The following is a 25,566-nucleotide window of genomic DNA, read 5'->3' on the forward strand; positions in this document are numbered from 1 at the left end:
TTTTCCTCTTGAACTTCCTCTTGTACTCGTCCTCATTCATTCGCTCGTTACTGCTTTCTCATTGATCTGCGAACTGACAGTCCCGGCCACCGCATCCAACTACTTCGAGCTCGGATTCAACCTTGTCACTTGTTCATCATCATATCATCTCGCATCCTACGCTTACACTCGAGCTTTTCATCCTTGCATTGGATCTAACACCGCATCTGTGTCTTGGTGTCACGGCGCATACTCCATCGAGGGACTGGAAATCTTCTGAATAGTCGCGTCCTTCCAATCCATTCTATTTTCCTTCTCTGAGTAATGGCCGGCGCTTGCCAAAGCTTTTGATATCGAGCTGTCTAGTGTTCCTCACTTGAGCTCATTCGTTTCCACTACAAGGTCTACTGGTTACTTCTACCGGGTCTCTTGACCTTGTGCTATCCCCGAAAACTTCTCCCTTTGAAGACATAGACATGCCGGAAATCGACATGCACGACGGCCACTCCGACTTCGAATCAACATCTCCTACAGACTCTGCACCCTCGGCGAGTTACTACCACACCCCAACTCTACCACACTCATCTGCCGGCATCGCGAAACGAAGGAAGAACTCAAAAGTCAAGATGAGCCCTACACTCAAACGCGCCGCGTCGACTCCACAATTGAACGGGCTCTCTGTACAAGAGTCAGGGGGTCTATCACCCAGTGCCCTCGACAAGAGAAGGAACAAATTGGGCTATCAGCGCATATCTATCGCTTGCTGTAAGTATATGTTAATCAGATGCGCTCTAGGGATATACATGCTGACCACCAACAGCTCATTGCAGACGCAGGAAGATCAGATGCGTACTTGCGGAGGCTGATGACATGGGTCGCTGCAACAACTGCATCCGCTTGAAGAAGGAGTGCGTGTTCTACCCTGTAGATTCTGCAGGGGGCCCAGAAAGTCGTGCGCAGACAAAGGGATCCAAAGACTCCTCAGTAATCTCTAACTCGCCGCCAGAAATGCATCCTCCAGGTTCGAAGCTCGAGCATGACCATGAAATGAGCCGGTTCCCCCATCTTGCATCCAACGCGCCTCCAGAGTACGGATCGGTTGATCCCAGTACGGGGTTAGGCATCTCCACAGGCAGTAAGGAGATTCACAGCATAAGCGTGATGAGCTCTATACTAATCAATCCTCCAGCACCTGTCGCGTCCGAGTTCGCATTTGCTCGTCCTGGTTATCCTGCTATCTACACAAACGATATGTCAGGTACTGAGCCTCCCACCCCTGTGCACTGGAATTCGTCGCAGATGGGTGATTATTCAAACTACTCCACCACGGCCGAACACTCTCCGAACGTATACCCGTCGTTCTCATTTCCGCCGCAAAGGGACGAGTACAGTCTCCAGCAGCCTCCCATGCGTTCCATGTCATACGGACATATTGAACCTCAGTTACAAGGCTTTGCGCCGGCTGCAAATCCGATCGAATACACAAGACCAGGCTCATCACACTACAATCTCACACCTCTCGACACAGGAGCACCGCCAGTTGGTACTATCTCAGAGGCCGCCCTGTCAACCCCCGTCACCAGTGAGCCTACCATGACTCCAGTCGGCATGTATCCCCCACAATGGGGATTCTATCAGCAGCAGCAACAACCACCAATGGGTATGGACTATTCATCTAGACATGATTCTCTCCCTACGCAGTGGTACCATCCCCAACACTTGGGGCCAGCCATGACGGAGCATGATTTGCATCATCAGCATCAGCATCCCATGACCCAAGCTCCTGGAGGCGCATATGCCAAAAGACCTTAGCGAGATTGCACCTGGCCTCTCAAGATTTAGTGTCGACCAACTTTGACGCGCTTTTCTGTTTTGACCTTCTCAACGACATTCTTTCTCTGGCATTTACTATGGGCGTTTCGGATGGTGTATAAAATTGGGGGATAGGACTTTCTAATTGATCAGGCGTTTACAAGACTCATCGACAGCATACAACACGGGAGGTAGCTTTCGAACAGAAGACTTGGAGTTCTCTTTGTTCAATCGGGCGGAGTTAATGGCATCAGGGGGAGACCAATTCTGGCAAGGACCGCGATGCACATACAGTATTTCGCTTCTCAGGGTTGAAACCAGTACACAAGAATCTTGTTCATGTTCTTTCTTCAATCTCTCTGCTTTCTGCAGTGTTCTCGCCGTCTCGTTGAGTCATGTTTTGCTCACTTCCACGACCATCCAAACCTACACAAGCGCGACCTCTTGCCCTGTCCAACCCTGAGACAATGTGGAGCCGCGCGCGATTGGACGCCACAAATGACATGCTAACGATTAAGATCAACATTGATGCATGAATACACGACTGTTTTTCCACGGGGGCCTCGATTTCTCCTCCTCGAGGCCTGCCATGATGGTGTGCTTCTCTAGACCTTAGCGTGGGTTGCGAATCAGTTTTGCGACGCAAGGAAAGGAAGGATTCAGTCTAAAAGCAAGGGCAAGAACCACAGACGTATCATCGGGTATGATCAGTAATCCTTTGATAGAGTAATGTACATCGGTTCAGCCCGACATGTACGGAGTACGCGCAAGACGACCAACAAACTGCGAGTGTCCACATCGATATTCGGGGATACAATTCCTCCGTCAGCTCTACATTGATGATCTACGACTTTGTCTTTGAGATGGCGTTTGTCCGTGGAAAAGAGTTCCGGTTATTGACACGCAGATATTGCCATGGGCCCAACGCCTGCATCAGCAGCGATCATGATGTTCGTCAATAGGTAGGATTGGTGCTGATATCGCAAGACTCGTCGTCCGGTGCGTCCAGCACACGACGATTAAACGCAAAACGAAGGGGGTCCACATGCGCCATAGGCTGGCCTTGTGGACTTGACAGCTCTCCTACGGATGTTTCGTTGGCAACAACCAGCATGGGAAACCGTCGCTCCAACGTGGATGTCGTCCGAGCTTGCTGGTTGGATGCTTGCTGACGCGCCGCCGTGGGCAACACAAGATCCGGAGGTTGGGTCCATCATCGCATGCCGGCGACATCACCATAACGTGACTGATCAACCACCGACCCAAATTATCAACATCGACATGTTATTGTTGCGATGTGATATTGCGGAGAAGTTCGGGTAACGATCTGAGATGCTGGAAATTGCACATTGCAGCCTTGTTTCTCGTTCCAATTCCATAGACACGACTTGCAAACGGACTCTGCATGCCCGGAATCCCATATCAGCACGCTGATATAGCCTATGGATAATTATGCAAAGGAAGCAAAAAACGCATGTCACTGCGAAAGTGGGGAACTAACCACAGCTCCGAAAATGTGGTTCCAAGCAAATTCGAACAGCCATGCGACACAACGTTGCAACAGATCTTGAGAACTCGATCGCCCAATGACATTCGGTCCGGAAAGCCCTCTCCTCTGCCTTCCGATTTTGCCTTTTGCATCTGGCAACACAGCCACGCTCTCACGAACCCAACAAGATGGAGACACAGCCTTGTGTGTTGGGAAAAGCAGCAGAGCGTGGGGTAATGACACCCCCCTGACGCACGCAAAAAACCCGAGAGCGAAACCGCAGATCTCTTATGCGCCAAAGGGCGTGACCGTTGTGGTGTGTGCGCAAGCCTGTCGGGGTGCGTGCTCCTGCGTCTTGCTTACCATCCAGTCTCTGGTTTTGGCTCATGTCGTCGGGGGCCGAGCAAGACTGAACCACAGAATCTACGTCTCGAAAAGTGGGTTCTCTACTGATCCTTCTTTGGCCGTTTTGCGACGCTGTCTCAAGACAGCTAGATCTTGAAACACCACCGACAGCATGTCACCGAGCAAAGACTCGAGGGCTGGGAAAGTATAACGAGTCGGGTTCGATGCCAGAGGCTTTCTGAGTCTCGCAGGCAAGTGGTCTGCCGGACGGCTATGCTCGGCGGGCGTAACGTAAGGCACGCTTGTGCTTTGATGCTGCATACTGAAATCGGCGATGGTAACAAATGGAGGGGCGTGAGAGCCGCGGTTGACCAAGAGAGGAAGCGATCAAGCGAATACATAGTGAGACCCGCACCATGTTGGATCAATAACAATATGTCAGAAAGCAATAGCATAACAAAAAGAGCGCATCATATCATACAGCCGGCAATAACATCAGTGAAAACAAAAGCCGAGAGAGAGGGCACGCAAGAGATCGCATTGTGACAACACCGCATCATGGCTAGGGCGGAGCGAGTGCAACGAGATCAGAGAGAGAGCCCTCCGTTGCACGCTCACAGCATCTTTATTGCACGTCATGCCATCTTGGTTGAGTCCACAAACCCCTCAAGCCCTGGGATATCAGTCTCTTCATGTGAGACGAGCCCAGATGAAGAATACGTCTGTCATATGAAAAGGTTCCAACGTCTCCATCAGTATGACGTCCCTCATCACTCGCCCACTGGTTTGCTGTCGAGGAACAGGGGTTTCGTCCTCCTTCAACCACATGCCGTACATAGTTCCAGAGTGCCTCCTATCAGCAAGGCCAATCAAGATCTAGTCACAAGGAAATCGTAGAACATTTTCCAAGGCTGAGTAGCAAAGAAGATAACACCACCAGACCCAAGTGACGTTGGTGATAGAGAAAGAGGGGTGCAGGGTGAGAGAGCACTCTATCGTTGCACTGTACAGCCATAGGAGACCCCTCGTCCAGCGAAATATAAAGGCAAGCACTCGTAGGTGAATCTGCAGAAATAAATAACCATCAGCATACCATTCTCGTACTTGCTTGTCAGACAAACAAAAAGACAGAACATCCACTCGATAATCAGCAATCATGTCTGACCAAGGGTACGGTGCTCGAGAGTACTTTACAAAACGTGCCTCGATCTAACAATGTCCTGTTGTATACAGACGCGAATCTTTCACCGACAAAGCCTCCAAGGCCATGCAGCCCGACAGCAGCAAGTCGGACACGCAGAGGACCAAGGACAAGGCATCCGGCGGCATGGACAGCGCCATGGGCTCGATGCAGCCCGACAGCATGAAATCGGACTCGCAGAAGGCTGGTGACAAGGGCCAGAGCATGTTCCAGCAAGCCAAGGACACCGTCAGCGACACCTTCTCGAGCGACCACCACAGTAAGTTTTGTTCTCCTCTGGGGCTGAGGAAGTAAAGTGCTGATTATATGAGCAACAGACAAGCAGTGAATTTGATGTTGATGTGAAATCGGTCAAGGCACAAGGGTGTCATAGCAGCAGATAACCATAGTGACACATGGCAATTAAAAACACAGAGTATCTTACAAGCAGCGCCCGAATGTGATATCGTGTTGATTGTGCTGTGTACCTTGATGGTTCGAGGGGCTGCATGACGGGAGGAAATCGGTGACGGACGAGTCAAACAGGGCAAACACAGCTCTCACACCTTTCCTGCTGCGTCAGAATTCGGAATCTCTCGTTGCGTTTCATTCAAATCACATACACCTTCTACAGGAGACGAGCTACTTAACATACCAATCGAAAGACTTCCATTATCGCCATAGCTTCAACATACAAGACACAGCAAATCTCTAGATCAGAAACAGCAGACCGACCATGCCCAAAGAACGCAGCCTCAACCCCGTCGCAGCCCAGCACAAAGCAGACAAGAAGCAAGCCCTCAAGAAATCAAAAGCCAATGTCCAAGCACAAAGAAACGAAAAGCTCGCCCGCCGCAATCCAGAACGCCTTCAACGACAAATCGACGACCTCAAATCGCTAGCCACAACCCAGCAACTGCGACCAAAAGACCAAGCTACCTTGGACCAACTAGAAAAAGATCTGCGCGCTGTAAAGAAAGCCAGAGACGTCTTGGGAGAGAAGGCTCCGGTGTATAAGCAGAGGAGGGAAGGAGACCAACATGGCAACGAGCAAAGGAAGAGAAGAAGACAAGACGACGATGAAGACGACCAGACGGACGAGGACGTAAGGAAGATTCCTATGCCGAGGGACACACCGCCGCCCATCCCGCGCAGAAACCAGCCCCATCAATTACCCAACAAGCCCGCCGCCGCTGCTGCTCCAGTACCAGCACAAACGACATACAGTTCTGCGCCTGTGTTGCGCAACCTCACCGAAGAGTCGAAACGCTTCGTGCCTGCTGCTGTCGCTCAGAATATTGCGAGACAAAAGGGTCAAGGCGGACGCTTGCTCGAGCCCGAAGAGGCAGATAAGCTCGAGAAGGCTGGATACAACGATGCGCGCAACATTGCCAATGAAATGGAGAAGGAGGCTGAATTCGAGATGATGAGCCGTGGGGAGGGTGGGGAGCAAGCAGTCGACAAAGCCTTAAGGCACGTCGAGATGGAGGAGGTTGAAGACGAAGGTATCTGATGGAGTCACAGACACTTGCACACAACCATATTCACGACCCTCATGAGGTGACGAAAAGGATTCATTCATGATTCATGTACTATGGACTGCTGTATTCGTCGGCACTATGCTCTTTCATAGCTTGGGCGCGTTGGAAGAGGCCCTGTAGACGAGCTGTCAGCACCAATGCATCACCGAGACTTGCAACACCAACGACAATTCGCTTACCAAGAGGATTGCATCTCATTGCAGAGTGGTGAAAAGGCACTTACAGGTGCTCGTGGAGGAAGCTCAGTAGCACACCGTAAGCGTCCATGTAGTTCTTCTTGACATTCTCGTCCTCGAGGTCGGCACTGTGAAGTGAGTCAGCATACCTTCTCTCAAGTATGACGTAGAAAAGACTTGCCGAGCAGCCATGAATCCATGGACCTGGTCGTTGTACCACTTGACGATGTGCTTGGTCTTGACACCCTGCTCCCACTTCTCGACGGCCTCCTTGTCCTCGTCTTTGCTGGGCAACATGGCAATGGGAATGGTGATGCCAGCTGCATCGTTGGGGTCAACCATGGCGGGATGGCATGCAGCAGCAGCCTTGAAGAGTGAGTCCTTCTGCGAAGACAGATTCACAATCTTGCCGCCCCAGCAGAAACCGACAATGCCAAAGGATGTAATGTTCTTGTTCTGACTCTTGATTTCCTCGATGACCTTGGGAAGACGGCTGACGGTCTTGGGTGGGGCGCCAGTGGTCTGGAAGAATTGACCGAGGCGCTCGCCCTTCTCCTTCTGTTTTGGTTGTCAGTTATCCGTTTCTCGGTTTGAAATGCGACAAGCAATGCATACAGTGTCAGGAGGGTAGTCACTAATGTCGACGGGCTTGCCCTCGAAAAAATCGGGCATGAAGACTTGGTAGTGGTTCTCCTTGTCGCTGGTTGCGAGGATATCAGCACCCTGGATGGTCTGGTTCTTGAAGCCAAAGATGTCGTAGACGACCAGGAGAGCTTTCTTTGCGTCGCTGGGACCAGTGGTATAGGTCTTCATGCCATCGATGGTCGTGTAAGTGCCCTTGGCATTGTAGCCCTTGCTGATGACGGGAGGAACGGTACAGCAAGCTTGAGACTGCATCGTGTGATTGTATCTGATGAATTGGGTATACGTTGTGTAGCGGAAGAAGGAGAAAGTTGAACTTGGTTTGAAGCACAGAGAACGAGCAACGGCCAGAGGCATTTGTCAATCGTTGATCAGCTCGAGAGAGCTCCACCCGAGGAACCACCCGGGTAGAAACGAGAGCTCGACGTGTGGGGTAACAAGAATATAACGCGTCATGGTCCGTCAAGGCCATCAACACCGATATCTCCATGACATGATCGTCGCTCGTAGATTCGAAGCAACCAGAAGGTATAGACAAATAATTCATGATTAGGTATTGCAGCTTTTGCTAGAGTTCGTAATATCGTAAGCCATCATCAGTCATAATTCCCTTGACACGATCCATCTCTTTCACGTAACTATCAACCCATTCTTGCTGGTAGCCAGAATGTCACTCCACGACACGTCAAGACAGCCCGTGTCGTCTCTTGCAGCCCACACCTTTGTGGCTACATCAGCGGCCACAAAGAGACTGCCTACGCCAGACTGTTGACCAGCTCTGAACATAAACGCAGAGATCTGCTCACGCTGAACAGGGTCCAAGGCCTCGCAAGCGGCGATGAAACCAGGCCAAGCGACATAGGCCGACGTGTCGCCATACATGTTCTTCTTCTGTTCGTGCTCCAGAAGATGATGGATCGTCTTGCCGACATAGTGTTGCAAGGCCGTTGCGTTCGTGTCTCTCACTCGGCGGTAGAAGTAGATGATTAACGCGCAGTGCATCGCTTCCAGAAAGTTGTAAAGTAGATCCGTTCGCACCTCGATCTTGTTGGACCTTTCTGCTGGCCCGTAAACGATCAGTGTTTGCTTCTCAGCCAACAGTTTGTAAGGATTCTTCCAATTGCAGATCTTTGCCTCAATGATCTTGGCCCTTTGTGCGAGGTCCTGGGACATGCCTCCGGGATAAACAGAGCGGCTTCGACGGACCTCGTCAGCGAGGTGAGTGGCATGCGAGATCAAACGGAAGAGTGACTCGGGGATGCCGTAGATCTGCTCAAACATAGTCGGTTCGTCGTGGTCGGCTGGGAACGAAACTAGTCGTGCCTCCAGGTCCTGAAAGTCCATGTCCGAGCCCAGCTTCACACGGTCGGTCCACAGCGAAGGGTAGCGACAGATTGCGCTTGGTGCCTCGCTTGTCATAGCGTATGAATGATCGATCAGGTGAGGTTGGGTATCCTCGACTGGAGTAAATGTGCTTTCCTCAATAATCCGTAGGTAGAGGTAGATGCTGTGGAGCATGTTTACCTTTCGTGATTGCTTGGGCTTCTTCAAACTTTGCATGTAAATGAATCGTTCGGCATCCAGAAGGTAGCATCTCGCTTCTTGCATCTGTCCACTGACTACACAGACTGTTACCATGCTTGTCAGAGCCATCAAGACCTCTTTGTACTTTGACTTCTTCTGCTCCTCGCTCTGCTCGCGAAGACAAAGCTTCAGGCGTGCCTTTGCCTTTTCACGGTATGACTCGGCAATGGATTGCCAGTTGTCGGCCTCCGACGGGTCGGTCTGTAAATGCTTCAGGTTGAAGGCACTCATAGCCAGGACTGCAAACAGCAATGTCATTTTGGCATTGTTCGAGTCTCCAAGAAGAGACAGTTCTCCGTAAGCTGAAATCGCGCAAGGCAGATGGAGGATTTTCCATGGGGGCTTTTCGTGATGCAACGGTGTGAAGCACCCCATCATCGAGGTTTGGTAATGATCCAGCAAAGTGCGCATAACTCCAGGTGCCATTCCCGCAACATCCTGGGAGAAGGTCAAGGTAACGGGCGTAGGTAGACGTGGGCTGAGAGGGAAGAATCGAGTCAAATCCGTGATACCAGAAGGATCCTCGACTCCACTGAAATTCATGTTGAAAGCTTCGTCCATGCCATCGCCAAAGTTGAGCATGGGTGATGAGGTGGCCCATGATAGAGGTAGAGGGCTTTTTGTCACGACGGGCTGGAAGTCATGCGATGGTTGCTCAATGTTCATGAAGTCAATGCCGTACCAGTCGTCCTCGGGCAGTGAGTTGATAATTGGCAGGGCTTCCGGCTCAGGCACAGGTGGAGATGAAGGTGTGAGTGAAGGGGACTTCGGCTTGTGCAGAGAGAAGACCCCAAAAGGTCCATGGTTAATCGGCGCATCATAATCCAGCGTTTCGGCCTCCGTATCAAGATGTAGTAAAAGGCCCTCAACCTGATGCTCTGAGATCTGTCTTGTCATCCGGGAGCATTCTGCAATTCGCTCACGATCTGGCACTGGATTAGTCCTGGACTAAATGCGTAGTTGCTTTCCAGACTTACCCGAGAAGAGTGGTTTCCTACGAAGACCCATTTCTCTTTCCGGCGACTCTGTGCTGCACTTCCGAGAAGTTGTTTTGTTAGGCACCCCAGGGTCGAGCCAGATTAATCCTTGAACGGCGCCTTGTTGAACACAGTCCAGGTTTAGTCGCCTGCAGGCCGAGCATTTTGGTAGGGTCCTATCACACTTGACCTTGCGCGAACGGCAGGTGGAACACGCGTTTGATCGCGGACTCATTGTTTTCTTATTGATCTGCTGCAAAAATCACAGAAAGAAGAAGGCAAGACCGAGTCACCAGATAGGAAAATATGCGAGGCCACGAAGGCCGAAGGCCTCTCGTTTTGCTCATACCGGTGAACTGCTACTCGGAGTAAAAGTGTCGTGCTTCGGGGGGAAACACACTCAACGGCAAATTGGAAGTCGAAACCCGACGGCAATGCATATGATCGGAGAACACAGTGAGCTCGTTATAGAACATATGCAGCTGACATCGGCCATACGACGTTCTCTAGCATCGAGGCTGCGTTCTCCGCCGAGTTTGCGCAAGAGGTCAAGGCTGAAGTTGGCTTTTCTCCTTGTGACATCGGCGTCTTCGGACAGACCGGCGTGTTCAAATTCTCCCTGTCCTTCTTGTCGGCGAAAGGCTTCTCTCAGATGGCCGAGCAGCGGTCTCCTCTTTCCTCGGCCAACACTTGCTCTTTTTGGGAATCATGTTGGCCGCGATAGGGATATCTTAACACCACCTCCTCTTGACGTTACTCCAGCCAGATATAGATAGCTGTCCTCACACAATCTGTTTACCTACAATTGCAAGACAAATACCACGGCTCATAATCCATAATTCAAGATGCATACCGACAGATCCAAGGTTCTTCTTTTCGGTAGTGGTGGAGTTGGCACGATCGCAGCACTAAACCTCGAAGTCGGTGGTCACGCAGAAGTGACAGCTGTGTTGCGTTCGAACTACAAGGCTGTCAAAGAGAGGGGCTTCGAGATTGCATCTTGTGATCACGGCACACTGAAAGGATGGCGACCAACCGAGGGTTAGTCCACATATTACCAGTTGAAGGTCAATGATACTAAAGTCTCCAGTCGTGGACCATGTACCTAAGGCTTCGGAGAAGCAATTCGACTACATTGTCTGCACAACCAAAAATCAGCCAGATTGCCCACCTGCTCTCACGGACCTCATTGCTCCCGCTGTACAACCTGGCCGTACTGTGATTGTGCTCATCCAGAATGGGCTCAACATTGAGAAGCCAGTGTTCGAGGCATTCCCAAACAACATCGTTCTGTCTGGCGTAAGCATGATTGGATCTCATGAAACCGAACCTGGTGTGATCGAGCACGATGACAATGATCGAGTATTGATCGGGCCCTTCCACAACAAAAATCTATCCACAAAGGACGAGGAGGCTGCAGCGAGGGACTTTGTCCGGATTTACTCTGCCGGTGGAAAGACCGATTGTGAACTGCAACTGGATGTCAACTTTGCAAGATGGAGAAAGTTGGTGTATAATGCTTGTTTGAACTCAATCTGTGCTCTCACTGGGCTTGACACTGGTCGTATTCGACTTGCAGATGGCGCCATCGACGGACTGGTCAAACCTGCCATGGAAGAGATCAGAGCTGCAGCGAAAGCAGTGGGCGTGCACCTTCCTCCAGATGTCTGCGATTTCATGATCAACATTGATCCGTTGACTATGTATCTTCCTCCCAGCATGCTGGGAGACATCAGAAAGGTTTGCGAACTACAACCTGAAAAAATGACCCGACCAGGAGCTGACGATTTCAGGGCAACTTCACCGAGTTTGAAAACATTGTAGGAGAGCCATTGAGGGTAGGTACTGCTCTGGGCGTCCCAATGCCGACATTACAGGTCCTCTACCATCTCCTCCAAGCGATCCAATGGCGAACTAAAGAAGCTAGAGGCAGGGTGACGATCCCACCAAAGGGCACTTTTGTCGCCGAATAGTGGACCAAGACGCGACAAGTCGGCGAATACATATCTAGTAATGCTCCATGCAGACTACATTAACATAGCCTTTCTACTCTACGATGTCTCGATCGACTGCCTCTTCCATTCGGTGACACGCAGCGATGAAATCAGTCATCGGGACGCGCTACGCCATCTGCGGTGTCACGGAGAGGAGACTGCCTTGAAATACTTCCAGGGCCACACCTTTGAATTCGGGAAAGATTGTACATTTCATAGCTACATTGATTGTAATAGTTTTGAGCATACAGGGAAGACTTGCAACGAGGGACGGTACAACTGTGGATCAGCACGGTGTCCACGACGGATGGCAGAGCAGAAGGACCCTGAGCGCCGCGGGAAGCACTGATGATATTGGTAAAGTGGCTCGCTTCTGCGCAAGGGTCGCCGGCCCGAGGAAGATGGCCATGATGGTGCAGAAGGTGGCATCGGATCCGTTGGCTACGGGGACACGTCGGCGTGGTTACGAGAGTCTATGGCGAAGGCGTGAGAGATGGACGAAATGTCACCGGGAATGCCAAGTTAAGCGAAAGCACGCAGAAGGTTCGATTGCCTAAAAGTAAAGCGGTAGAGTGGAGTCGACGGGCCAGTCGGAAGGCTTCCAGATCAGCATTGCAAGTCAAGAAATGTCCTGGTGCTATGAGCCAATGAGATCAGAGGCATTGTCATCAACCGTGATCTCGTACTTTCAGTCTCCTGCTGCTCCCTTCGGTCTCGCACGCAGACCAGACCTACGCGGCCGTACACCCTCCGGAGACATCATCGGATCACCAGCGCGGAATTTTCGAAGCGGGTTGTTGAAGAGTTCCATCGACTTGTATACCTGGTGCTAGCTATCACGTCGCCAAGAAGGACCATCTCCCCCAGGAACGATAACCTAGCTGGATAGGCTGCAGCGAGTTGCGTGCTCTCTGAGGACTTCTGGCTTGGCGCGACCCTTTCGCTCATCGCCTTCTGCACCGAAGGTCGTGTTGCGCTTTCTGTCCAGGACGAGTGTGATTATCGAGTCCATCTCCGACCATGTCCAACCCAGCATCGACACTTGCGCCGTCTCCTGTCGCCGGCCCACGCCTGTCCAACGAACGCTCCAAGGAAGAACTGGAACTCGCCGAACGCTTGATCGAACACTCACAAGGCATCCAGCATGCGCCGCCGATAGTCGATCGTCGCACCACTCCGTCGACAGCAGACGGCGGCAGCAGAAGCGGTGGTGATGTTGAACGCCAGTCCGACGACGGCGGCAGCGAGACGAGTCTCTCGGCGCAACAACAACAGCTCACTCCACAACACTCGCATCACCAGCAACAACAGAATCTGCAACTGCCATCCATCCACGAACTCACATGGGTCAAACAAAGGAAACCCTTCAACACGGGCATGGGTGGAGCGGGTCAAGTGTGCAGGTAACTTGTGTCTTTACACCACTTGACTTTCACATGCTGACCAAGTCCCAGTAACTGCGGTACAACGAGAACACCACTATGGCGACGCTCTCCAGCTGGCGACACGATATGCAACGCCTGCGGACTCTACCTCAAGGCTCGAAATCAAATGCGACCCGTTAACCTAAAACGTGGAGCCCAAGCATCGCCAGCCAGCCAACAGCAGCAACAAGACCAACAGACGACTGCCTCGGGCAACAGAAAGAGCTCATCGCCCTCGGCATCAGCCAAACAGCTTGGAGGAGCTACCTATGTCACCGATACGACGTCGAATGGTACATGCCCTGGTGGAGGTCGTTGCAACGGTACCGGAGGCCACGATGGATGCAATGGATGCCCGGCTTACAACAACCGGGTCAGCAAGACGGCGCAGATTGCTCTGGCACAAGCAAACGACAGCCGGGCACCAGGCCAACCCCAAGGCCAACACGCAGCTAGCCAGAGCCCGTACCCTCAGGCACAGAACAGCCCCGGACCCAGCCAAGCGCCGGCGGCCAACGTCACGGTGGCCTGCCAGAATTGCGGTACGACAATTACGCCATTGTGGAGACGCGACGACAACGGACACACAATCTGCAATGCTTGCGGTATGTTTTGCGACCACTTCTTATCTAATCTTGATCAAATCTGATTCCCATCTGCAGGTCTCTACTACAAGCTCCACGGTGTCCACCGCCCCTCTGGCATGAAGAAGTCGGAGATCAAGCGTCGCCGCAGAGTCATGCCTGCTACTAGCGACCAGCACCTCGCTCCTTTCTCCGTCAACAACACACAACCAATCTCGCCTCCTCCAGAGCCTGCTGCCCCCAGATCCGTACCTCCCTTCTATCCCCAGTCGCAACATCAACAACAACACCAGCACGCCGACCACTCGCACTCCCATCAAATCGTTCCTCCTCATTCTTCCTTCGAGCCCGCTCGTCTTCCCCGCGCGCCTATCGCTGTCGACTTTACGCATTTCGGCAAGCCTTTACGTCCGACATCGGCCGAACAGCCCGAACCCGCACAGCCTTCAAATCCACCAGTCTCACGTAAACGATCCTTCTCGATCAGCAATACCTCGGACCAGGCGCGTCAACCTCTTTCGCCAGCATATCCTCGCAGCGATCGTAGTCACAGAAGCGAAGCCGAGAACATAGACCCTTCGCTCTCTTCCGGTCCTCCTGTATCTGGATCTACTACTATGGTTCAAGAATACAAAGCTCCACTGGCTGTGATGAATGCCGAAGACTTTTCGCCAGCTGGCCAATCATCGCGACGGGATAAAAGAGCGCGATTGGAACAAGAGATGGCCATGATGAGGGAAGCGCTTCTAGCCAAAGAACGAGAGATGGCTGAGTTGAGCGACTAATCCAATCACGAAATTTTACGACTCACTTTCATTTCTCCTGCATGGGATGGTTTCTCGGTCGCTTTATCATATCTGTACTTTCGGCGTAGCAAGGGTACGCTAAGCGCACGCTTGAGAGGTCACCTCGGCTCATTTTTGCTTCCAAGCTCGACTTGCAGCAGTCGATGGACAGGACTATATTTATATGTGTACACAGGGCTGTAGCTACGGTACAACTCATAATAGCAGCGTATTAAGCGTAGAGTATTTTATGCAGCAAAGCGGCGGTACCTGACGATCAATCTACCAAATGAACCGCATCCCGCAATGTACAGTGCCAAAGATAAGATGCCGCTCCTTGGACCTAGCAAGCTCCGTTCATGCCATTGCACCCGATATCATGAGGTCTTCCGATATCTCTCCATATGCTTTACGCGTGACATGCCTTTACACACAGGGAGGAGGGAGGGCGGACGCGACTGTCCCGTGTCACACTGTAGATCGCTACTGGGTGCTCGGCATCTTGTGCAAACTTTAGCACACGGAGGGCATCAAGTAGTGATACCATCAGTAATCTCTGCTCGGTATCGCGGTGCACCCACCGAGGCTGCGGCTACAGAGGATAGACCGAACGTGCCCGCTCAGAGCCATAATTTACTTGATGCTATCTAGGATTGAAGGTCGAAACTTGTCAGACAAACAAGCTTCTTGGACGGCCGCTGGAACGCGCTTGGCCGATGCCGCCAGTCGCGCTTCGTATTTCACACAGAACTCCACCCACCTTTCACCTTCCTCTTTCGCCATCGCCTCTTGTTGCAAGCTATGTCGTGTGCCCCGCGTACTTTGTCTACAAATTACAAAGTTCATCTGTCCATCTCCTGGATGCTACTCTACGTCTTATCTAACCGAAGTTGTGGCTACGAGCTTGTATACGATCTGCGGCCGTAAAGTTCTCCGACGCGACTACCCTCTCTAAATAGGCAGGTGAAGGATGGCGAACATGTACTGATCTTCCTCTAGAAGCCCCTGGATCCAAGGACTGGTTCGTATTCCACCATTCTGCATGGCCATCAGCGACTTAAGCATGAGTCTAAGCATTTGCCGTGCTACGGCCCACACTCTTAGCACATGCCCCCATGATCACTATCTAAGTTCTCGCAGTAGACTGGACGCTATCTGCAGGTCTCGTGTTCTGCAATTTCCCCATTGTACTCTACTATCTTGCGAGGCGGTGTTTGTACAGTACAGGTGCCACTGGAGAGTCAAGAGGGCTCAGCAGCTACCCGTGAGGGGCTATAGATAGGTATAAACAGGGCAATACCCCTCCCAACTTCTTCCCAGTCTCTTCATCCAGCTGTGATTGTCTTGTACTGGTCAACATGTTGTCGGCATCTCTCCTTTCAATTGCGGCTCTAACCGTCCCTAGTGTTCTGGCAGCTTCGCTCCGTGACCAACTTCCAGGAGTACCAGCAGGATGGTCCGTCTCGGGTACACCTGATGCCTCCCAGTCAATCACTTTGAAGCTTGCAGTCAAGCAACAGAACATCGACCAGCTCGAGGGCCTCTTGAGATCAGTTTCCGACCCATCAAGCTCAAATTACGGCAAATACTACACCGCTGATCAGGTCAACGCTCTGTTTGGACCATCGACCGGCTCTGTTGATGCCGTGACTTCGTGGGCCCAGTCATCAGGACTGGAGAACAGTCTTGACCGTGGTCTGCATGTCGCCATCAAGACGACCATCGGCGAAGCCAACAAGGTTTTTGGAGCAAATTTCACAACTTTCAAGGACGATTCCACTGGCGTTGAGAAGTTGAGAACGCTCTCGTACTCAGTTCCCGACGAGATCTCCAACCACATCGACTTTGTCTCGCCCACCACCTTCTTTGGGCGTACCAACGCGCAGAGTGCTCTCAGACTGCCGGAAACCGTTGGCATCGAGAGACGTGCGTCAGAGTCGGAGCCACAATCGGACCTGGCAAAGCGTGTGACCACCTGTATCTCACACTCGGCTCGCGGTACTGCCTACCTGGGTCCTGATTGTTGGAAACAGGTTCTTAACATCACCTATGTTCCAGACGCATCCAGTGGCAGTCGTATTGGCTTTGGCAGTTTCTTGAACGAATCGGCCATCGAAGCCGACCTCTTCCTTTATGAACAGAAGTACAACATCCCCAAACAGTCGTTCAACGTCACTCTGATCAACGGCGGTGTCAATCACCAAGAGCCTGAGTACACAACCATCGGCGAGGCCAACCTCGATGCCCAAAACATCTTCGGTCTGGCTCACCCACTGCCCGTTACTGAATTTATCACTGGAGGGTCTCCTCCTTTCATCCCCAACTTGGATGAACCTACTGAGGCAGACAACTCGAACGAGCCTTACTTGGACTACTACGCATACCTCCTTTCACAGCCCAACGAAGCTCTGCCCCAAGTCATCTCGAACTCGTATGGAGATGATGAGCAGACTGTGCCCATCGACTATGCCACTTATGTCTGCAACCAGATCGGTATGATGGGTCTTCGCGGCATCACGATCCTTGAGTCCTCGGGCGACACCGGAGTTGGCGCTCCTTGCCAAAGCAACGACGGCAAGAAGACACCTCAGTTTACCCCTGCCTTTCCTGGTAAGTGCAAAAAACACACAGCACGAGTTAACGACTCCCCGAAGGCATACAGACACCAAAGTTTCCCTGTCGCGACGCAGAGTGCTATCCGAGTAACTAGACGTTTCCATTGAGATGCTCGGCATACTCCATCGGCATCTTGCTCGTCTGGGATAGTGCTCATGTACTGCGACTAGAGAGATTTGGTGCCTGTCCTGACTCTGTGGTCGTTTATCGTTGTCTATACAAACAAAGCATGCTAACTCCACTCTTTCCTTGACAGGTACCTGCCCGTACGTCACCGCAGTTGGCGGTACTCAAGGTATAGATCCCGAAATCGCGTGGGATGGTTCGACGGGTGGATTTAGCAATTACTTCCCACGTGCGTGGTACCAGGAAGCTGCCATCGAGACTTACCTGGGCTCCTATATCAGCAAATCCGTCCAGGAGTACTACACGCCCTTCACTAACTTCAGCGGACGTGGGTTCCCGGATGTCTCAGCTCATAGCAGTAACCCATACTGGCCTGTTTTCGCTAATGTGAGTGTCCGATTGCCTTACTAGTTCGAGAGTTGGTACTAACGGACATCATCTAGGGCGTTCTTGCTCTCTATTCTGGAACCTCTGCCGCGGCTCCTGCTTGGGCCGCCATGATCGGTATGCTTAATGATGCTCGTCTCAAGGCCGGTCAGCCTGCCCTTGGTTTCGTCAATCCTCTCTTCTATTCCCTGAAGTCTGGCTTCTTGGACGTGACTCAGGGCGCTTCCACCGGCTGCAATGGTGTCAATGGTCAAACCGGAGCTAAAATCCCTGGTGCCTCCATTATTCCCTGGGCTACCTGGAACGCAACAGTCGGTTGGGATAGCGTTACAGGCTTAGGTTTGCCTAATTTCGGAGTATTGCTTGACACTCTGGGCCTCAGTGCGTATAACAAAACTGACACTCCGTCGTGTCCATCTTGGAACACCCTCGAATACACCCCCTCAACCGGAAGCACCTACAAGATCGAGTGCGGTACCGATCACGCTGGAGGTGTCTTCTCGCAAGTTTATGTCAACGGCACAGACAGACTGAACAACTGCATCATGGCTTGTGAAGGTACCGCTGGCTGCATCGATGTCCAGCTCTCCGGTACCACCTGTTACCTCAAAGGCGCAGTTGGAACCGCAGTTTCGAAGCCTGGCGCCGTCGGTGCTCGCCTTATTTCTCAACCTGTCGGTCTCCATGCTCAGTTGACGACGACTGTCTCATGCCCCAGCTGGAACAACACAATTTACAACACGACCTCCGGCTCCAAATACTTTGTCGAGTGTGGTGTCGATCATCAAGGCGGTGACTTGAAGCAAGTGTATATCACCGGTGGCATTAAGGGCTGTGCTGCTGCTTGCGATCAGACACCCGGCTGTATTGATGCTTCGTTTTCTGGCTCGGCTTGCTACCTCAAGAGCAAGGTTGGCAAGGCCGTACCCAACTCGAACGTCTTTGGTACTCTTTTGATCTCCAAGGGTAACTCGACTGCTTAATGGCTTGTATGATTGTCATGGTTCGCTTGTATCAAAAGCTATTTGTCGCCATATGAAAGGGGCTGGTTACGAAACATGAGAGATATATTGCATGTATAGTATGATTGAGATATATGATGGTTACCATCGAGAAGCATCAAATCGCTAGCCCCCTTCCAATCTCCTTATTCCCCTCAGGGAGAGATAATGATGAAGCTCGAAAGATACTCTTCACCGAAACATTAGTAGTGAGACATTCATGTACGATCTAGAGAACGCTATCAATGCTTCTTCGACTTCTACAAGACTTTCTTCTCTCTATCAGCTATCAATCTTTGACCACTTCGGTCAATTACTCTCCGCGCCACATTCACACACTGACATGTGGACAGAATCACTATTAGAGAGAACACATCGGAGATCAGATGGAGTTTATATGCGTAGGGGGTATTCGAAACATCAAGAGGCAAGAAGTGCAATAACTTCTTTTGGTTAGCATCGTCAGAAGAGTTGAAGCCTAGTCAGGAGACTCTAGACAGGCGTCTGGACAGTCGTTTGATCACTCTCATGTTTGGATTTATCATAGACGAGACTGGCTTCAACTTTCGTAGTATCTGCATAGTCTTGTAGTAGGTCACCCCAATGCTCGGTCTAAGCTTCGACGGTTTCCACATTCGTCTCGACCTCTCCCTCTTTAACAGTGGGCAGCCTCCTCCTTCTCGGCCCCCAGCCCCAGACTAATCGACAGTTTCTTCTCCTCCGGCCTCAGCGTTCTCGAGAGTCTCATCTTTCTCATCCTCACGAGCAGGATTTAGAAACCATTGTACTTTATTTCTTCCTCTACAGCCATTAAGAGTGCATTATCTCTCAGACTAGTCATCGTCATAGTCTTTACTGTCTTTCGAGAAGTGATGTCCGCAAAGGTCGTAATACCAAGCATCGAAGGCTACGAAGCGGAGCGTCATTATAGTCATAACCCGAGTGTCAACCATATCTTACCATCTGATGTCTCGTCTGGCGTCTCGTCACATTCTCTACGCACACATGGCCCAATTTTGTAGAGCCATTTCCAGAATGGGACGATTTTGGAACTGGTCTCCTTGCACACCCGTTTTTTGGGTGCTTTATCAATATCGAAGTGTTTCTTCTCCTGACGCATACAATATTGCTTCCAGATGATATCAGCTTGTCGAGAACAACGTAAGGAACTAACTATCATGCTTACCATGCACTCGGGCAATGTGCTAATATCGACCAACTGCTTGGGGGGCTTTGCAGTGGCCAAGACTGCAGTTGCGAGAAGAAACCAGTTCCAGAATTGCATGTTGGCAAAGTGTCTTGCAGGGTTTGGGGAGATGAAGAGGTGTTCGTAGACAGCAGTTTATGTATGCGTGAGCCCATGACGATGACTCTTAGCAAACTTTGACAACTCACTCAATAAACCGCAAAGCAAGGCGTGAGCTAAAATGCAACCAGATGACGGTGGAATCAGCACTCCACGTGTCGAGCATTCCCTCAATGGCCATAGTGGTTGAGTGAAAGGCAAGCATGGCACGTGATATTTCTTTCGACAGTCTTCGAGATGCTTGCTCTTACTTCCGACATATTGTCGAGTTCGTGTCTTTAGCGGTTGAGTACAACTCTTGGGCAAATCCTCAAGCCAGTAACTATAACTGTCATTGACATAGCTTGGACTTTACGTGGAAAATGTTAGGTCATCTTCGCTCTCTATGTGGCACTTGCATCAGAATGGACTTGACGGGTGATGTAGCCGCAGTTTTGTTGGCGCGTCAAATCCAGGTCGTGGAGGTAAGCGACTCCTGCTCATGAACTTCCAGAAGTTGCGACGCCGATGATTGAACCGTGCCAAACGATGCTTAGTAGAGTTGGGCCTTTAGATCTGCATGACATTTTAGACGCATCTTGGTGTGACTTTAGTGAAGCCGCCAGCTCGAGTCTGGAGTCTCTATAACCTGGTTCGGTTTAAGAGCCCACACCCTATGGCGTGATCCGTTGCAAAATTTGGCACATGGGGAAGGAATTTCACCGTAAAGCATTATGCTTTCGACACCGGACAAGAATGCTGATCGGCGAGAGAAGATATTCAGGCTATGATGGACCTTAGCACTGGTATGTCAGAATAAGCATCTTGGCTGGAAGCTTAAAGCTAGGGCTAATTGAAGGAAAGAACGGAGAAGTAGGTGTAGATCCAAGCGGCATCAAGACATCAGAATTTCGGTAGATGTCTGTCGAGATAAGTTTGGACAAGAGAGGCATATGGAGGCTGAGAGGCCATGCTAATCAACGAAGTCAAGGACAGAAGTCTGGAATGACCTGCCTGAGTTGATTTGGCTGGAAGTCTGAACGATGGGGTTTCTCGATATGGGAAGCGCCAGGACGCATGGTTGCGCAAACGGTTCGAGATGGATTACGTGGGCGGTCTATGAAGCAGCCACTGTGGCAGCATGGCTATTCTCATCCAAGGTCGGTCAAGAGGAAGTGTTTCGGGACGAGGAAGCTCTTCAATACATGGTCACGGGTGCGGATCTGACTGCAAGGCTTCTGCTGTCATGGCTTGACGTGACGCGAGAAGCGTCTGCATTAATCCTTCGATGTGATAGACGAGTTATGAGGTCACAGCATGTCAGCACGAAATTGAGACCGAAATAGTGCCAGCAAAACAGAGAGCGGATGCGAAGAGATGGAGTAAGATGAACAGAGTGCCGGGGGTGGCCGGGGTGAAGGTGGGGGGTTGTTCTGGAGGCGGTCTCGATCCACAGCAAATGCAGTGACCGTGCGAAACGGGCTTGAATCACAGTAATTGGAATAGGCCCGAGACAGGATTGTTCGGGAGATGTTTAATCAAAATGCACGTGGATGCAGTTCGCCGTAATTCGAACAAGCTTCGGTGGATAAAAGGCAGGCTATAGACACGTCAGATGCGAGAAGTGGCAGCGCTGAGAGGTTGCGCGTGGAAAAGTAGAAGGGATCATCAAACAAGTTGGGCAAATGGAGGGCGAAAATGGGTTCGGCACAGGACACGGGCGTGTCACGTGGAGATGAAGCCCACATCAGGTCCTCGTCCTGAGCGGGTCATCAGGACAAGCTAGCATGGCTAAGACGTACGCCACCTGCATGCTCGCTACTCGCTACAGAGCGTACCTCGGACTCGGCAGGTGGAGACTGTCGAGGACTGCGGACAATGGACATGTTGCAGCTGGCGACAAGGGTGCAAGAAAGAGCAGCAGGGCGCACAGGCTTGACACAAAGCATATCTGCGGGTAATTGGAAATTGATCAGGGACTGGGGAGATTCAAGGTTCGGGCAGAGCGGCGGAAATGGCAGGCAGGTAGGTGCATGCATGGTTAAAAGGCCGAGGTGTGGACGGTGTGGAGAAAAGAAGTCTTGGCGGATTCCCCGGGCTGCATCATGAGCCATCCCGCAAACGATCCTGGACGGACCCCAAACTTGCCCGCACTTGAACTTCGAGAGGCTTTCGAAACCTTCCGTTCTGCTTCAATTTGCCCCTCGTCTTGCATGAGAAAAACTCGACACTCCTCGACCTGACGCCGGAGGACGCGACCATCCAGCACTCACCGAAATGCTGTCAGCCGGCGGCATGCATTATCCCCAAGGCTTCGGCCGCATGTCGAGTGCTAACATGGTAACACACCACGACCACAACCAACCTCCCATGTCTGGACTGGATGCTCTGGCCCAGGGATCGCAGTACGCTCTGCAGCAGCTCCACGACTCGCACCTCAACCCAGCTCCCCAGGAGCACGATGCCTTCAGCCAGCCCCAGAGTGCACAAGACCAGAGCGCTGGCAACAAGGCCAGCAGCAACGGAGCGCCCGTGCGACGAAGAATCAGCCGGGCGTGCGACCAATGCAACCAGCTGAGAACAAAGTGTGATGGCAAGACTCCTTGCGCCCATTGTGTGGGTATGTTGACACTCTCGACTCAACCCCATGCCCAGCCGAGACGCCAGCCCGGACTAACGCGTCATGACATGTAGAATTTGGACTTACGTGCGAATACAACCGCGAGCGCAAGAAGCGAGGCAAGGCTTCGCGCAAGGACATTGCTGCCCAGTCTCAGAATCCCGCGACAGCTGGCTCAGACAATGGCGCCAACGACAGTCCCAAGTCGAGCAATGAGCACTCCGCTCCCCCGGAAAACGCCATCGAAATCGCCCAGAACTCGCTCAAGCGACGGAGGTCGAGCATTCACCACATCCCTCCACCACCCCCAAGACGTGCCTCGATAGCTGTACCGAACCCTCAGACCTTGGCCGCACCTCTACCTCCTCCTCACCAGCCCACTCAAGCACAACAACCACAGCCTCAGCCTCAGCCGCAACCACAGCCTCAGCACCACCTACCCCCGCTGAATCTGAACAAAGATGCCGTCCCTGGTGCTCCAAACGATCGCTATTCCAATGTCCGAGCTTCTGTCGATGGCCAGACCCAGCCTGGAATTCTACCCACTCCTCGCGCAAATCACGCAGCTATGCCCGACCGAACTCCCGTCGGCGTCACTAACTACACAGCTCCGATGGACGATTATCACCGGGGTGTGCTGCAACAACCTCCATCTGCCGTAGCTCACCACCCCATGATGCCTGCCAATGCTGCTCCCCTCTCTGCTCCGCTAAGTTATCCAAACGGCATGACTTTCAACCCCGAAAGTCCTTATGCTGTACCGAGTCCGCAGAGTCAAAACAACAATTTCAACACAAATTTCCGCATGGGGGAGTCGCCTATCTCTGCACATGGCTTAATGGGCACCTCACCACACGCTGGTTCCCCCGGATGGCTACAGCTACCGTCTCCTTCTGCTGCTCTGTATACCAATTTCCAACAACCCAACAACCAGACCTTGCGCTACCCCGTGCTGAAACCTATTCTCTCAAGGATCTCGGCCATCATACCAATCAGCCTTGCTTGCGATCTTCTGGAGATCTACTTCTCTAGCTCGTATAGCAAGTTCATTCAGCCTGCCTCCCCCTACGTTCTAGGCATCATCTTCCGCAAACACTCTTTCTTACGCCAAAACAACCCTCGCACATGCAGCCCTGCTCTGCTTGCAAGTATGCTCTGGGTTGGTGCTCAAACTAGTGAATCTGCTTTCTTGACTTCCCCTCCGTCAGCAAGGGGCAAAGTCTGCCAGAAACTCCTGGAGCTTACCGTTAGCCTCTTGCGACCGCTCATTCATACCCCGACTGAGGGTTCTACTCAAGCAGCGAACCCCGTCGTTAATGGTGTTGCACTCGGAGGCTTTGGCGTGGCATTGCATACTGCTAGACACGACAGCGAAGGTGGTTCTACAGGCGCTGCAGGAGCTTTGGATGATGTCGCGACCTACATCAACCTTGCTACCGTGGTATCAGCAAGCGAGTACAAAGCTGCTAGTTTACGCTGGTGGAACGCAGCTTGGTCTCTGGCTCGGGAGCTCAAACTAGGCAGAGAACTTCCACCCAATCCGGATCCCTCATTGCAACAGGATGAGAACGCAATCGCCGATGGGAACGCTGAAAACGACATGGGCATAAACGGCCAACAAGGCTTTAACTCTCGAAGGTTCAGCGGCATGCCGGCGTCAATGTCGCAACCCGGATCCGTGACTGAGGAAGAAAGAGAAGAGAGAAGAAGAGCTTGGTGGCTACTATACATTGTTGACAGGCATCTTGCACTTTGCTACAACAGACCGCTTTTCCTTCTGGATGCTGAGTGCGAAGGCTTGCTGCAACCCGAAGACGAGTCCTTCTACCAGGCAGGCGAGTATTACACGACCGAGAACATGCCTGAAACCTACTACCGACGGAGAGGTCCGCCACTAGAGTGTACTGGACACAGTATCTTCGGTTACTTCCTGCCATTGATGACCATTCTGGGAGAAATTGTGGATTTGAATCATACGCGTAACCATCCACGATTCGGCATGCGGTTCAGAAACGGCACGGATCTGGACGATATGGCTCACGAAATCAGTCTCCAGCTGGATTCGTACGGACGGAGCTTGGAAGCATTTGAAGCGCGCTTCATTCCTGCTGATGGCACAAATCCCGATGGCGCGCATGTCGACAATGCTAGTCCGTCGAACCAATCCACGAGTAGTAATCGCATTACCGAAACCATTCTTCTTACCAAGACGATTGTGGCTTACGGAACACATCTAATGCACACATTGCACATTCTTCTGAATGGCAAGTGGGATCCGATATCTCTCCTAGACGACAACGACTTGTGGATATCCTCACAATCGTTTGTTTCGGCTACTGGGCATGCTGTCTCGGCTGCCGACGCCATTAGTGGTATCCTCGACTACGACCCGGACCTCAGTTTCATGCCATTCTTCTTCGGCATATATCTTCTCCAGGGTAGTTTCCTGCTGCTGTTGATCGCCGACAAGCTACAAGGAGAGGCGAGCGCTAGTGTCGTCAAAGCGTGTGAGCAGATTGTCCGAGCGCATGAAGTCTGTGTCGTGACTCTGAACACAGAGTATCAGGTTCGTTCTCTAACATCGATACTTTACAACTCCAACTAACATCGTACACAGAGAAATTTCCGCAAGGTCATGCGCAGCGCTTTGAGTCAAGTCCGTGGACGCAGTCTTGAAGACTTTGGCGAGCAACAGCAACGCCGCAGGGAGGTGCTTGCACTATACAGGTGGACAGGGGATGGTTCTGGGTTGGCGTTGTAGACTGACGGCAGTCTCGAGGTCTAACTCAAAAGTGATTCTAAACAGCAACAACGAAGTCATGTGGTATATGGGTTTGGCTGCGTGTACGAAGCCCATTTGGTTTTTGTTCTTCTTTTCTCTGCTCTTTCCTTCTCAGATACCCTATTCTGTTTCTAGCATTCGCGGCACACAGCACATATTGTATGCAATGACATGGCTTGCAGATGTCTATCCATCAGAATGTTCATTCCTTCTTCGAAGATGGCAAAGGTCATAGAG

General features: G+C 51.7%; 10 protein-coding genes across 10 annotated transcripts; 7 read left to right on the plus strand and 3 right to left on the minus strand.

Moving 5' to 3' along the window:
* Positions 1–455: 455 nt before the first annotated feature.
* On the plus strand, positions 456–1,791 carry M436DRAFT_64019 (uncharacterized protein; the record flags this gene model as incomplete). The annotated part of the gene is made up of 3 exons (XM_013571682.1): positions 456–744; positions 800–1,114; positions 1,169–1,791. 3 exons carry the CDS (start codon positions 456–458, stop codon positions 1,789–1,791), a joined length of 1,227 nt encoding a protein of 408 aa, XP_013427136.1.
* A 2,990-nt stretch (positions 1,792–4,781) lies between these two features.
* M436DRAFT_82121 (uncharacterized protein) lies at positions 4,782–5,154 on the plus strand (the record flags this gene model as incomplete). The annotated part of the gene is made up of 3 exons (XM_013571780.1): positions 4,782–4,795; positions 4,859–5,085; positions 5,144–5,154. The coding sequence occupies 3 exons, from the start codon at positions 4,782–4,784 to the stop codon at positions 5,152–5,154; spliced, it is 252 nt and encodes an 83-aa protein (XP_013427234.1).
* Positions 5,155–5,541: 387 nt separating this feature from the next.
* M436DRAFT_82122 (uncharacterized protein) lies at positions 5,542–6,318 on the plus strand (the record flags this gene model as incomplete). Its single annotated transcript, XM_013571781.1, has 1 exon — positions 5,542–6,318. One exon carries the CDS (start codon positions 5,542–5,544, stop codon positions 6,316–6,318), a length of 777 nt encoding a protein of 258 aa, XP_013427235.1.
* Positions 6,319–6,565: 247 nt separating this feature from the next.
* M436DRAFT_73014 (alpha/beta-hydrolase) lies at positions 6,566–7,419 on the minus strand (the record flags this gene model as incomplete). The annotated part of the gene is made up of 3 exons (XM_013571782.1): positions 6,566–6,650; positions 6,704–7,080; positions 7,138–7,419. 3 exons carry the CDS (start codon positions 7,417–7,419, stop codon positions 6,566–6,568), a joined length of 744 nt encoding a protein of 247 aa, XP_013427236.1.
* A 375-nt stretch (positions 7,420–7,794) lies between these two features.
* On the minus strand, positions 7,795–9,960 carry M436DRAFT_73015 (uncharacterized protein; the record flags this gene model as incomplete). Its single annotated transcript, XM_013571783.1, has 2 exons — positions 7,795–9,674; positions 9,726–9,960. 2 exons carry the CDS (start codon positions 9,958–9,960, stop codon positions 7,795–7,797), a joined length of 2,115 nt encoding a protein of 704 aa, XP_013427237.1.
* A 610-nt stretch (positions 9,961–10,570) lies between these two features.
* Positions 10,571–11,698, plus strand: M436DRAFT_46986 (2-dehydropantoate 2-reductase family protein; the record flags this gene model as incomplete). Its single annotated transcript, XM_013571494.1, has 3 exons — positions 10,571–10,766; positions 10,816–11,465; positions 11,519–11,698. The coding sequence occupies 3 exons, from the start codon at positions 10,571–10,573 to the stop codon at positions 11,696–11,698; spliced, it is 1,026 nt and encodes a 341-aa protein (XP_013426948.1).
* Positions 11,699–12,739: 1,041 nt separating this feature from the next.
* On the plus strand, positions 12,740–14,512 carry M436DRAFT_64023 (uncharacterized protein; the record flags this gene model as incomplete). The annotated part of the gene is made up of 3 exons (XM_013571683.1): positions 12,740–13,122; positions 13,174–13,748; positions 13,806–14,512. The coding sequence occupies 3 exons, from the start codon at positions 12,740–12,742 to the stop codon at positions 14,510–14,512; spliced, it is 1,665 nt and encodes a 554-aa protein (XP_013427137.1).
* Positions 14,513–15,870: 1,358 nt separating this feature from the next.
* M436DRAFT_47911 (tripeptidyl peptidase A) lies at positions 15,871–17,994 on the plus strand (the record flags this gene model as incomplete). Its single annotated transcript, XM_013571658.1, has 4 exons — positions 15,871–16,399; positions 16,448–17,122; positions 17,385–17,641; positions 17,698–17,994. Coding segments are annotated over 4 exons (1,758 nt in total), but the record flags the coding sequence as incomplete, so codon positions are not given.
* A 1,481-nt stretch (positions 17,995–19,475) lies between these two features.
* Positions 19,476–19,927, minus strand: M436DRAFT_64025 (uncharacterized protein; the record flags this gene model as incomplete). The annotated part of the gene is made up of 3 exons (XM_013571684.1): positions 19,476–19,549; positions 19,603–19,771; positions 19,829–19,927. The coding sequence occupies 3 exons, from the start codon at positions 19,925–19,927 to the stop codon at positions 19,476–19,478; spliced, it is 342 nt and encodes a 113-aa protein (XP_013427138.1).
* Positions 19,928–22,297: 2,370 nt separating this feature from the next.
* On the plus strand, positions 22,298–25,308 carry M436DRAFT_47925 (uncharacterized protein; the record flags this gene model as incomplete). The annotated part of the gene is made up of 4 exons (XM_013571662.1): positions 22,298–22,547; positions 22,622–22,861; positions 23,054–25,113; positions 25,165–25,308. 4 exons carry the CDS (start codon positions 22,298–22,300, stop codon positions 25,306–25,308), a joined length of 2,694 nt encoding a protein of 897 aa, XP_013427116.1.
* Between the last annotated feature and the right edge of the window lie 258 nt (positions 25,309–25,566).

This window comes from Aureobasidium namibiae (assembly GCF_000721765.1).
Source record: "Aureobasidium namibiae CBS 147.97 unplaced genomic scaffold scaffold_9, whole genome shotgun sequence".
Classification (NCBI taxonomy): Eukaryota; Fungi; Ascomycota; class Dothideomycetes; order Dothideales; family Saccotheciaceae; genus Aureobasidium; species Aureobasidium namibiae.